At 40.4% G+C, this 14,372-nt stretch overlaps 2 protein-coding genes across 2 annotated transcripts in view; both read left to right on the forward strand.

Moving 5' to 3' along the window:
- The first annotated feature begins 720 nt into the window (after positions 1-720).
- Positions 721-5,814, forward strand: PTH (parathyroid hormone). The gene is made up of 2 exons (XM_070735512.1): positions 721-806; positions 5,562-5,814. Exons 1-2 carry the CDS (start codon positions 721-723, stop codon positions 5,812-5,814), a joined length of 339 nt encoding a protein of 112 aa, XP_070591613.1.
- Positions 5,815-8,215: 2,401 nt separating this feature from the next.
- BTBD10 (BTB domain containing 10) overlaps positions 8,216-14,372 on the forward strand; it is a 42,144-nt gene continuing 35,987 nt past the window's right edge. The window contains exon 1 of the mRNA XM_070762813.1: positions 8,216-8,270. The gene's annotated coding sequence lies outside the window, so the exon portion shown is untranslated. The remainder of the gene's footprint in view (positions 8,271-14,372) is intronic.

Genomic DNA, 14,372 nt, shown 5'->3' on the forward strand with positions numbered 1-14,372 from the left:
CTGGATGACTGTTGTTGGAAAGAGAATGGGAGGTAAGATACAGTTATGGTTTGTTACAGCAGAGTAGGGTTTATTAAAAGCGTTCTGCCAATGTGACCTCCACTATAAAAATAATTTCACCAGAATTAGTGGGTTAGTCACCTCTTAATGAATAGGTGCGGAATGAGTTCTCTTTTGTATGCATGATGTAGATCTGCACCAATGTAGAGCAACCTGGGATATACATAAGTGGGATTTGGGGGAGAGAAAGTCTCATGACCCAAAAGAAAAATTGTTTGAATTGGCATTAGCTATTGCTTAAATATATGTGTATTTGCCTGGATGATCAGGCCAAGGCCTATTCTAGTTCAGCATTGTGTTCCTCACAGTGGTCAACCAAATGACTCTAGGGTGCATGATCCAAGGAGATGGAGACGCACCCTTCTCCTACCTTTGTTCCCCTTGCAATTGATATATGAAGGCATCAAACCTCATATCATACAAATACCATACCTTTTAAAAAGACAGAGACACTAAGGCAGGGGAATCTAAAGCATAGCAAATGTTAGATAAATATTTGTAATTAACTTAATCCCCAATTATCTCCTCTCTTTCATATTACATGAAGAAACACAATTTCCTTTTATAAATAATTTTTCCATCATTTCTATGATTATTTTGGTTACAAGTTTCAGAATATGTTATCTATGAAAATGTATTTTGACTTTTATTTCAGTTAATATGACTTCAACCAAGGATATGACTAAGTCTGCATTCATTTTATATGCCATCTGTTTCTTCATAAATTCTGATGGAAAAGCTGTGATGTAAGTATTTAACTAAGCTATACCTTTCTTGGGAGATTGGCAAATATCGAAAAGCAACAAAAGAAAAGTTCAACCTCTGGTGCTTACCGTGTTTTCCCAAAAATAAGACACTGTCTTATATTAATTTTTCCTCCAAAAGTTGTGCTACATCTTATTTTCGGGGGGTGCCTTACTTAAAGCAGCTGCCACAAGATCTGAGGGGACGGGGTGAGACGGAATGGGAGTTGGAATCTGACATGCCCCTCCCAGCCGCCCGCTTAACAGCCTCCCAGTCTCTACCGTCTAACCGCTCCAAGCTGCAGGAAGGGTAAGGCGGGCTGCAATACCGGCAGCTTTTTTCCTCAGTGGTTCATTTTGTTACCTCTAGGCAGTTGCACCAACTTTTTCCTTCCCGGCGGCAGCGATGGCGGCGACTTTGGGGGCTCCTTTCCTCAGCGGTTTGTTTTGTTACCTCTAGGCAGCTGCACCAACTTTTTCCTTCCCGGCGGTGGTGATGGAGGTGGCTTCCCTTTGAGGAGCAGCAACGCCAGGAACGTTACATGATGAAGGGAAGCTGCCAGGGCCGCCGCCGGGAAGGAAAAAGTTGGTGCAGCTGCCTAGAGGTAACAAAATGAACCGCTGAGGAAAGGAGCCCCCAAAGCTGTATGTAAACTTGACTACGCCTTATTTTCGGGGGGTGCCTTATATTAGCAAATTCTGCAAAACCTCTGACATGCCTTACTTTCGGGGTACGTCTTACTTTCGGGGAAACAGGGTAGTTGCAGTAATTAGTTTAGCTAGTGCTATTTTTCACCTTTCAAACCTTTTTTAGGTATAGTATTGGACACTGTGTGGCTAGAATCAAATCTGCTTGGCCAGTCTTATTGGCGACTATGTTTGCTAAAATGCCTTTCTTAATAAAAGGTGCTTTTCAGAACTGCCAAGCTCTTAAGGAGCTTCCTTTAGAGCAAGGGTGTCAAAGTTGATTTCATTGAGTGCCACATCAGGGTTGTGTTTGACCTTGGGGGCCGGGGTGGGCATGGCCAGAGTGGGTGTGGCCAGCTTGATGTCATTTGTGGGAGGGGTGTCTGGTGGCCCGTGTGGCACCCCCAAGCTCTATCTTCACTGGCAGAGGGCAGCAGGAGGCCGTTGCAGCTGAAAACAGAGCTTGGGGGGGGGGGCTGCACATAGCCTTCCCAAGCTCTGTTTTCACTGGCAGAGGCACCGCAGGGCAGGGCAGGTTTTTTGCTGTTTCTAGGGTAGCCCAGCAAGCCAGAATTAAGCACCCCATGGACTGGATCCAGTCCCCAGGCCTTGAGTTTGACACCTCTGCTTTAAAGGTACCCTGGACTCTCTCTCTATACTCCATAAGCCACTTCAAACTAATCATTAAACTTATATTCATGTTAAAGCATTTATGAGTGCTCCACTTGTACATATAAATATATTTTATTTCTTGTTTCTTTTTTCCCCAATAAAAGTTTTTTATTTTTTCCCTCCGCATCAAAAACATACATAACATACATCACATACGGTATGTACCTTCAATAGAAGTCAATACAAATATACTGTTGCTTAAAAATAGTAGTATAATAATCTAAGTTACATTCCAATTTTAATTTTATTATTCAATCCATCTCAATCTTCCCTCTCTCTACCCTCCACTTTCTATCTCCCCCCTTTCTATCTCACCTCTAGTACCTACTTTCTTACACTTCCTCTCTCCTTTCCTACTACCATCTCCTCTTCCTTATTTCTTCCTTCCCTACCTCTCCTAATCTTTCTCCTTCCTCCTTTTTACTTTCTTCTTCTCTATCTCCCATTCTACTCTCTCTCCTTTCTCTCCTTCTTTCCTACTTCCTCTTACGCCCTCTAGATCCTTCCCTGAGTGGATAATTCTAATTACAAAGATTTCTTATTATTATTTTTCTCTTCACTAAAAGAACATACATCATATATGTCAATACAACTTAGTAAACATATATCATCTACTAAATATCATTAATATTACTTAATTTTGTATATATTACTCATAGTATATGTCATTAATCTCACGCTACCTCCTTTATTTAATTTCGTCACCCAGTTTACACAGATTGTTTCATTCTCCAATTAAATTTTAATCCTATTGTTTACTTCCTCTGATAATTGTTCTCTGTTGCTTAGTAAATCAAAGCCATTGGGCTTCATCCATTTTCTTAATTCCTTACCCTCCTTCATTTTTCTAAACCCCTATTTTCTCATAACTAAATGCCCCTAAAAAATCCACAATTACTTATTTTCAAAAATGAAATGTCAATTCATATTAAATATCTTATAGTTTATATATAACTAATGTATTTTACAGTACAGCAGGCAGATATTCTTCAAATTTCAAAACTTAAACAGATTCTTTATTCATTATACCGTGTCTTTCCCTCTAATGCTTCAAATATATCATTTTAAATTTATTTCCATAAATCTAATTTATAGCAATCTATAATATAATTATATTTTCCCAAAGTTATCACTTTATTATATAATTAATTACTTTTAAATACTTGTTGTTTAATTCTTAAATGAAATTAATCAATATCAATGTCAATATTAATTCTCATTGTCAACTATTAGTCATTCAAAATCATAAATTTCCAATGATTAAGTCATTTCATTCATTACTGATTGTAATTCTTTCCCTCTCAAAATACCAATATGTATTTAACAATTTTTAATTTAATACATAAAATCAAGAATATTGATTATAAACATCCAATATATTTGTAGGTGTATTCCATTATATGTTAGGGAAAAAAGTCATTATATAATAGTCAAACAGTGATCAAATAGTCAAATAACAATCAACCAATTTCTTTAAAATTCCATGCTTTTAGTCTTAAAGGATCTTAGTCTTCCCCTTCTTTTTTTCCTTGTAACCTTATACCCCTAATTTCTTCCCCTTTTTCCTTTTTCTTCTTTTCTTTCCTCTTTCTTTACACCCCCTGCTTTTTTTCCTCTCTCCTATTTTCCTCTTTCTAGCTATTATAACTTTTTTTCAGCTCCTTTTAATCCCTTCTCTCTATTTTCCCCTTCATTTTTAGATTGTGTTGTTCAATGTTTATATCCTTGCCCTTTTCTTTTTGTCACTGTTAAACTCAATGTGATCATCATAATTATCATGCATTTCAATAAAACCATTAATCTGTCCATTTCTGATATCTTCTTTTGTCTCACTATAAAACTCACTATAAATCTCTAGATGGACTGCTTCTTTCTCTTCTCTGCTGGTCTTTTCTTCCACGTTCATTTCACTTTCATTCCTTGTTGTTGTATTTTCAAAGTCTTTATTGTCTTTTAATACTTTCTCTATTTCTTTTTACACTCCATCTGCAAACTCCAAGAAACATCTTTGCAAATCCTTTCAGCAGTCTACAAAGTATTTAAAGTCCTCTGTCTCCATATTGTTAAAATTGCAAAGCCACAGTTCACCAACAACATCCATTTTAAGCCTTTAAGCCTTTCAAATTCATCCTAGCTTGATTTCAATCCCAATAAATTGAGACATTTTTCTTTAAAAGCAAAAACAAGTCATCCACTATTTTGTATTTTCTCCGATAGTTCAAAAACAATTCTTGAATATTTTGTCAGGCAGTTCCAAAACAATTCTCAATTGAAAGTCAACAGCTGTTCAGATTGTGAAAATCTTCCACAATTATAACAATTCCAGCCAGCAAGTGCCCCTCTTTGTTAATCTGATGTATCCAGCTTTCCCATTCATCAATATACTTTAAATATATTTTAGATATACTTTCAGTCAATTTGAAATGAATAAAATCCAACAATTTAAGAAAACTTCAGAAAATTCTCGAATTGGGCTTTAATTATTGCCCCTTTAAATTTAAACAGTAATCTTCTAGATGCTAAATAGTCTCCTTTTTATCTTTTTAGTCCCCCTTTTTTTACTTGGTAAAAAAGTCCCAAAGCTTTATTTTGGCAATGTAACTCACCAACTTCAGTTTCAGTTCTTCTCTCCAGCACTTAGTCTTTAGTGTTCTTTCCAGATGACATCCGATCTTTAAAAGTAACAATCCTACTGGTTGCAGCCACCGTGGCTTGGACAACAAGAGGATATCTGCATAATGTCACTTGTTGAAAATTGGATTTCCCAGTGCCGCTGGTTGGGAGCTCTTTGTCAGCTCCCTGGGAGGGTTGCCACCCCTCCCAGGAAACCTGACATGTCTCCCTTCTTCACCACCCATCCAGGATGGTTCTGACCAGATGCTGGCTGAACCAGGGCCTACAAGTGGCAGGAGTATCAGAATTTCCCCTGGAGTGCGAAAAACTCCATGTCACCGTGGCATTTGGCCACATTCCACCCTCCCCCTATTTGCTGTTGTTTCTGTGTTGCGTGGTATTCACTGGTCAAAGTGTTAAATGGGGACTTATATAAATATTATAAATTGCATGCAGAATCCCATAGTGACCCATTGGATACACTGTGAAAGTTCATGTAGAAATGAAATTTCAGTGTTCCATTATTTCTCCCTGGTAGCTAGTATTTTATGTATGCTACTTGCAGAATTGCCATTTTTGAAATGATTTCCTCAGAAATCTTTTCTATTCTGTTAAGATCTGAATAGAGCACCTCTCCCACCAAACCTATCAATTTTCTGAATAAACTTCTCCCTCCCCCACATTACACGGCATCACAATTATTGTAACTGTGCAGAACTAAAGATCTAGTGAGACTCTTCGTTACTCCAAGAGTTTATTGTCTTTTCTCCTCTTTCTTCATTACAGGAAGAGGACTGTAAGTGAAGTCCAGATTATGCATGATTTGGGGGAACACCTACATTCAGCAGACCGGCAAAACTGGCTTCGTGAGAAACTGCAAACTGTGCATCATGAACCTGAGGCTATGGAAGAAATTAAGCCCCGAGAAACGAGGAGTTGGAGACTGCGCCCTGATCACGGGAAGCCAAAAATGCAGAAGAAACCAAAGGATTGGAACAAAGATTATAAAGATAGCACCTTCAAAACCAAACCACAGTGAAAGCATCATAGCCTTTCTTTCCAATGCAGTAGTAATGAGCAATTAGGAAATTTTATTATTTATTATTTATAAAACAATGATGTCTAAGAGGATATCTGCATAATGTCACTTGTCGAAAATTGGATGCCCTTATTTTGTGCATTTTACTTTCATTGCCTGTAGTCAGTGTATCCCATGTCTTACACTGTTTCTTCAGTTGTCTATGTAGCTTACAAGACAAATTGTGAAGTCACATTGAGTAATCTACATTACTAGCTATTGGGGTTTCTGAAGGCTAGATGACAAAGACCTTTCCCTGGTGATATTTTTTTAAATTGCTTTGGACGCTTCATTTCCAGATTTAGCACATTAACATATCAGCATAACAAAGGGATGCATAAATCCTGGCAATTCTATTTAGGTTGCTCTCCAAGAAGATGACAATACAAGAAAAATATGCAGTAGGAACAACTGGGACCTTGTCCTTCAAGAATCATGCCTTAATTACTTTTTAAAACCCTAATACAATGAAAATAATTTAAGGGTTAGATAAAACACCTATTTCATCTCATGGGAACATGTTATTTCATAATATTGAAATCTGAAACACCACTTGGATATGGAGGAACTTGCAGTAGTACATGCCTGTTTCTCCATACTTTTACAATATATAGCTTTTTCATCAATGACATGACTGGGAAAGTAGTATCCCCCATCATTCAAACAAACAAATTGAACAACCCTATAAAAGAACTTTCAAGTTACATGAATCTGAAGTGAATCTGAAATTTTGAATATAATTCTCTAGAAAGCAATTTTTGTCAAGAAAAAAAAAGATCTATGTAGAAACCAAGTTTGAACCTATACACACTTTCTTGGTCACAGAACTAACTTTGGAATAAAGACAGTATGGATGGGCTCAAGCACACAAAGAAGCTATAAAACATGCTTGTGACTGCATTTATTCCAGGTGGACTAGGCCAGCTTTTTAAACATCAGAATCATACTCTATATCCCTTTCTCTTAGATTTTGCATCTCAGACATTCTGCAAAAGTTGGTTAATAAATAATAAATAATAAAAAATATGTTCACAAATTTTAATCTAGAAGTGAAAAAAATCTGATAATCGTTATGCTGTATCTGCAACTGTTCTGGCTTCTTAGAGGCCTCTGGCAAAGTTTTTAACTGAGTCAGAATATTCTTTTGACCCATGACTCACTTGATCTGACAATAAGGAATTACTCTAATACTTGGAAACAGGGTTCAGATATGAGAGATTGTGTGTTTATGGAAACAAGATTTTAAAAATGCACCTTTTATTTATTCTTTTGTTGTATGCTCACATCTACCTTACACAAATTCAATTTAATTCCTTTATAACTGTATCTTGCTAATGCCTTATCAAATAAATGGACCAAAAGCTGTTGGACAGTAGTAGTTAAAAAGCAAAACTCTTCAGCATTTCTGTCATTATTTATATGATTCTTCTTCTAATACAAAATAATGAAATAATTTAGCTGAATTCACTAACAAAGATCCTATTGCTATTTGCCTGACACACCGAACCACAAACAATCCAGGATTTTGGTCTAAGGTGATCTTTCAATATGGCTTGTTATTTAATGATTTGGTGCATGTGAGAGTTCCCCAATCTTTCTGGCTTTGCGGACTGACAGGAGGGGTGAAAGAGGGGATGGTTCTGCACGAGCAGCCAACAAGTACATGCATCTCCTTGTGTGAGTGGCAGGCAAATGCCCCTGCCAACAGTGGTGGATTGTATTGGTATGGCCTGGATCCACGAACCAGTGGCAGCGGCAGGAAGCTCCACCCATCCACCTGTGGATGCTACTGCGCATGCACAGAAGCATTGCATACATGAGCGCAAACTGATAGTGACGGGATTTGCAATCCATTACTGCGTGCCGCTTGCATAAATGGAACGCACATGGGCTCACCCACTGCTCACACAAATGGGGATGTGTGCACATGTGCACTTGGCCACTGTGTTGTGGCCCGGTTCCGAACAGCTGATGTCCTCATAGTGGGCTACGGCCCAGGGACTAGACTCAATGAAACAATATTAATCTTGAGGACGCATGGTATATGAATGTAATCACCATCCCATTCAAAGCTGCCATTTTGGTCTCCATTCATCCAAATTCTGTGATCTATAACAAGATTTGCAGCATTTAGCAAAAAGATCTAGTGTGGGAGTGTTGGAACATTGGAACAAAAACCGTGTCCTATATATCAAGGAGTGGGCTGTAGGATGTGCTATGCAAACACAGCCATAGTAAGACCTATCATATGTACTCTTTGATTTATAACCACAACTGGACTGGAATTTACATTGCTAAGGAAGGTGATCATAAAACACATTATGTGACAATGTCGCTTAGCAACAGCAATACTAGCACTCCCTTTTGTCATCTTAACTCCAGCATGGGTTGTTAAGCAAGAACTGAAGGAGTCCCAGGTAAGGAGTGGAGGTGCTGCGGGAGGTGGGGAGGCTATAAACAAGCAATGCACTAGTTGGTGGGCGAATGCGCCACAGTACAACAGAAACTTGGGGAGGCCAGGAAAGATGGTGTGGGATGCATGCATGTATGAGTTTATGTGACCACAAGGCGACCAGGAAAGAATATGCTAGGACTTAGTGTACCATTTACAGCTCTGAGACTGTAAAAAAGCCTAAACCACAGCCCAGCCACACAGTATAAACTGCTATGGCTCCAGAAAGGATCAAAAGAGCAGTGCAAAGCTGCCAAAACCAGGAAATGCCAAGTGTTTATTTTTATTTTATTTTTTATTTTATTGATTTTGTCCAATACACAATGAGGGTTTTAGTGGGTATACACATAGTAAAATATATCTAAGAAAGAATAGAAGAGAAGTTATAGGAATAGAACATATCAAGTATGGTACAAAGCCTCAGTGTTCTGGGAAATGCCAAGAGCAAGGTGCAAAGCTTTGGCCAAAAAATGCAACCCAACCCATCCGCTCTCACTACCCCACATTACAAGCTGATCTCTGGCATCTGCTTCCTCACACTGTTGATGAGACTTACTTCCCCTGGGTCTTTGTAAGGCAGTTGCTGGTGGCCATGGGAGGCCATCTTTTCCAGGTTTAGTGAGAACTGGCACACTCTTTGGAAAACAGCAGGCACCCTATTTCTCACAAGACTTTGGAAGATCTCAGAAGCTTTACAAAGGCTTTACAAAGCATTGCACTATTTGAAGAGTGGAATTGGCGATTCGAAACTGCTAGTGGCCTTGGAAAGAAGACCTGGCATGGTTAGTACTGCCTTGCAGTGAGGGGAATATGCCGAAAGTCAGCTGAGTGTAGCAGGGTCTATGAAGCACAGAGAAGCCGGGTTAACTGGGGTTTTGTGCTGTGGTGCTTGGCTATGGTGTAAGGTTTGAGGGGGCATTTCTCAGTGGCCAGAGTAGTGCTGGTGCTGAAATAGAGATCTGGGGGCAGTAGAGTTGGCTGAGATCGCCAAGGGTTTCAAGCCTCTATTTCAGTCCCTCTGCTGCCAAGTGCTATGTAGGATAGCCAAACGTGGAGATAAATGAGGGGAGCTAGAAATTCCATGTGGTTCTAAGTATGGGTGAACAGTCAAGCACACCAATTTTGACCACATGACTGTGGGGGTATTGCAATGGTTCTAATTTGTGAACCAGTTAAAACACTTTTTTCCAGCATCAACATAACTTTGAATGGTGTTGCTGAATGAATGTTTGTAAATTGAAGACTACCAGTATAAAACATAATGGCCAGAAATATTTATGGTATACAGTGGTCCCTCGATTTTCACGGGTTCGAACTTCGTGAAACGGCTATACCACGGTTTTACTTTGCTGGTTTTTCCCCTTTACCACGGTTTTTCCCGCCCGACGTCATACGTCATCATCAAACTTTAGTCCGCCTTTAATAAATATTTTTTTAAATAAACTTTAATAAATAAACATGGTGAGTAATAATCTAAATGGTTGCTAAGGGAATGGGAAATTGCAGTTTAGGGGTTTAAAGTGTTAAGGGAAGGCTTGTGATACTGTTCATAGCCAAAAATAGTGTATTTACTTCCGCATCTCTACTTTGCGGAAATTTGACTTTCGCGGGCGGTCTCGGAACGCATCCCCCGCGAAAATCGAGGGAACGTTGTATCTTACAATTCACGCCACCAGAGGGAGCTCTAAAAGTTAAAAAAAAAAGTTATCTCATCTCAGTTATTTTATTTCCACTTCAGCAAGCAGCAATAGCAATACTGTAGCACTTAGACATATATATAGCTTCACAGTACTTTACAGCCCTCTCTAAGTGGTTTACAGAGTCAACATATTGTCCTCAAATTCTGGGTCCTCATGGCTGGACTTAAAGGAAAGTAGCTGGCTTAATCAGAAGGAAACTTGTCAGCAGCAATGCAGTGGAAAAATCTATATATCAAAAACAGCACTTTTTCTTTAAGAATTGCCTAAATTTACCAGTAATCACAAATTTAGATTCAAAGTTGGCCAGTTTCTAAACAGAATTAAATTAATTTATGAATGTACTAAATTCATTGTCAAATTTTCCACTGAAGAATACAAGATGGTTTCTATTTGAAAAAAAGTCTTGAGTTCATGGAATACCCAATGTTCAAATGGAGTTGCCTGGTTTGTTTGTGGCTGTGTTTGTATAAAGGTAACCCTGAATGCAGGTAGTCCTCCACTTACAACCATAATTGAGCCCAAAATTTCTGTTGCTAAATTGTTAAATGAGTTTTGCCCCATTTTACAACCTTTCTTGAAACTGCAGTTGTTAAGTTAGTAACACGGTTGGTAAGTGAATCTGGCTTCTCCATTGACTTTGCAGCTCAGAAGGTCACAAAAGGTGATCACATGATTCTGGGACACTAAACTCTCATAAATGAATCAGTTGCCAAATGACTGAATTTTGATAACATGACTATGGGGATGTTTTAACAGTTGTTAAGTGTAAAAATTTTTTTCAGGTGCCATTGTAACTGAATGGCCACTAAACAAACCAAGACTTTATTGAAACGGATGTCCATGTGCCACCTCTATGTTGGTTGAGGCAGGCAGGAGTCCCTTGATACCATTTGTTGGGGGTCAAGGGAAAGGGAGGGGTTTGCCTTCTCTTTCTGCTCAAGATCCCAATGGACAATTGGTGGGCCACTGTGTGACACAGAATGCTGGACTTGATGGGCTTTGGCCTGATTCAGCATGGCTATTCTTATGTTCTTATGACTTCCTGTACATCACCTTCATTTGAACAGGAAGAACAAAATGTTAATTTAACATTTTTCTAGAGCAGGGGTGTCAAATTGACAGCCTACAGGCCACTTGCATCATACCCAGGCCATGCCCACCCTGCTCTGCAAAGGCAAAAAATGTCGTGAAATGTCAAGTGACATCAAGGTGACATGATCGAGTTTGACATCCGTGTCCTAGAACCTCTGAATATAGAGACACAAGGTAAAGCAACTGTCCCCTCTCTTGTCCTCCACGAGTATGCTAGTTAGTGAAAGAGCCCAAAAAGTCTTGTAATTGAAAGGTAGCAGCTCCAACCTGAGAAGGGGCCCTTGACTTTGTATCATTTTGTAGAGTTTGAAAACAAAGTGAAACAAAAAAAAAGACAGTCTGATAAGCTTCAAAAATAGCTATTGTAGCCTCTGGATATTTCAGGGACTAATTTATCATATATACTTTAATCAGTTCATTAAAGGTTCAGAATGTTATCTGAATCTAGAAACTTAATTTCTGGATCAGGCTTCAAACACCTACAAATAATCCCATACTTTTAGTTATCTAATGGAGAGAGTCCTTGCTCTATAAATTTATACTGAGGTTTATTTGCTTGTTTATGCGACTTGTATGCCACCCAACTCCACACAGACTCTGGGCAGCTAACGGCAATATAAAACAATAAAAAACAATTATAAAATGCTTAATTTAAAAACATATTATCCAATCAGCAACATAAAAACAGCAATAAAACAATAATACAATTATAAGCATTCATCCATACGACTGGGATAAGATGGAGCCATTTACCAGCTCCAGGCCTGCCAGAAAAGCCATGTGTTTACAGCCTTCTTGAAAGCCTGGCAGGTTAGGATCATGCAGATCTTGGGGAAGTTAGTGCCACAAAGCCGGAGCCACCAGAGAAGGCCCTCCCACGTGGTCCCGCCAGCCAACATTGTCCGGGCTGAAGGAACCTTTTACAGGCCCGGTTACAGCATGGAAACTGCTTTGGTCGCGTTGATGGATGATCTCTGGCGGGCCCGGGACAGGGGTTTATCCTCTGTCCTGGTGCTTCTTGACCTCTCAGCGGCTTTCGATACCATCGACCATGGTATTCGTCTGCACCGGCTGGAGGGGTTGGGGGTGGGAGGCACTGTTCTTCAGTGGTTCTCCTCCTACCTCTCCGGTCGGTCGCAGTCGGTGTTAGTGGGGGGCCAGAGGTCGACTCCGTGGTCTCTCCCTTGTGGGGTGCCTCAGGGGTCGGTCCTCTCCCCCCTGCTATTTAATATCTACATGAAACCGCTGGGTGAGATCATCCAAGGGCATGGGGTGAGGTATCATCAGTACGCTGGTGATACCCAGCTTTACATCTCCACCCCATGTCCAGTCAACGAAGCGGTGGAAGTGATGTGCCGGTGTCTGGAGGCTGTTGGGGCCTGGATGGGTGTCAACAGACTCAAACTAAACCCGGATAAGACGGAGTGGCTGTGGGTTTTGCCTCCCAAGGACAATTCCATCTGTCCTTCCATTACCCTGGTGGGGGAATTATTGACCCCCTCGGAGAGGGTCCGCAACTTGGGCATCCCCCTCGATCCACAGCTCACATTAGAGAACCATCTTTCAGCTGTGGCGAGGGGGGCGTTTGCCCAGGTTCGCCTGGTGCACCAGTTGCGGCCCTATCTGGACCAGGACTCATTACTCACAGTCACTCATGCCCTCATCACCTCGAGGTTCGACTACTGTAATGCTCTCTACATGGGGCTACCTTTGAAAAGTGTTCGGAAACTTCAGATCGTGCAGAATGCAGCTGCGAGAGCAGTCATGGGCTTACCTAGGTATGCCCATGTTTCACCAACACTCCGCAGTCTGCATTGGTTGCCGATCAACTTCTGGTCACAATTCAAAGTGTTGGTTATGACCTTTAAAGCCCTTCATGGCACTGGACCAGAATATCTCCGAGACCGCCTGCTGCCGCACGAATCCCAGCAACCGATTAGGTCCCACAGAGTGGGCCTTCTCCGGGTCCCGTCAACTAAACAATGTCGGTTGGCGGGCCCCAGGGGAAGAGCCTTCTCTGTGGCGGCCCCGGCCCTCTGGAATCAACTCCCTCCGGAGATTAGAACTGCCCCTCCTCTCCTTGCCTTTCGTAAACTCCTTAAGACCCACCTCTGTCGTCAGACATGGGGGAACTGAAACATCTCCCCCGGGCAGATACAATTTATGAATGGTATGTTTGTATGTATGTGTGTTTAGAATATGGGGTCTTTTAAATATTTTTAAACAGTAATTTAGATTTGTTGTAGATTGTTTTTTCACTTGTTGTGAGCCGCCCCGAGTCTGCGGAGAGGGGCGGCATACAAATCTAAATAATAAATAAATAAATAAATAAATAAAACTTGAGAAGGCCAGCTCTGTGGGCCCTAACCAGCCCTGGGAGGTATGTAGCAGGATGCTGTCCCGTACCTAGGTACACCCATAACAGCTCACGCAGCTGCATTTTGGACCAATTGTAGTATTTGAATACTTTTCAAGGGTAGCCCCATATAGAATTCCATGTTTAACTCTTCATCTTGGTCTTGAGACCTAAATTGAACAGGTTTGGAACAAGGTTGCCTGAAACACACTACTTTGGTTTTGGTTTAAATTTTAACAGTGTTAGGGTAAAATTGAGGACAGAAGCAAAGAGTTTTTTCTTGGGGTGCCTGAGTCTGACCAGACTTTAGATTTCGATTTCAAAAGTCTTTAAAAACATTTTTTAATGGTTTACGAACTAGGAGGAACTATCGTAGTTGCAAAGTCATGTGAAACATTACACAGCTTACCTACACATAATTTATTAAAGCAGTATTAAAAATATAACATAAAATTCTTTGCAAAGATTACATTATCCGGTGAGGCAACATCAGTGTTGTACCTTACTTACTTACTTACTTATTAGATTTGTATGCCGCCCCTCTCCGCAGACTTGGGGCGGCTCACAACAATAATATTTATTTATTTATTTATCTTCGGAGAGGGGCGGCATACAAATCTAAGTAATAAATAAATAAATAAATTTACAAAAGGCAAGGAGGGTGGGGGCAGTTCTGATCTCTGCGGGGAGTTGATTCCAGAAGGCCAGGGCCGCCACAGAGAAGGTTCTTCCCCTGGGGCCCGCAAGATGACAGTTTAGTTGACCGGACCCGGAGAAGGCCAACTCTGTGGGACCTTATCGGCCGCTGGGATTTGTGCGGCAGAAGACGGTCCCTGAGATATTCTGGTCCGATGCTTATGATTCTTGACCAAGGCATCTTTTCTTTTATGTACATAGGGATCATATGGACCAAGACAAA

This window comes from Erythrolamprus reginae, chromosome 1 (genome assembly GCF_031021105.1).
Source record: "Erythrolamprus reginae isolate rEryReg1 chromosome 1, rEryReg1.hap1, whole genome shotgun sequence".
Taxonomy (NCBI): Eukaryota; Metazoa; Chordata; class Lepidosauria; order Squamata; family Dipsadidae; genus Erythrolamprus; species Erythrolamprus reginae.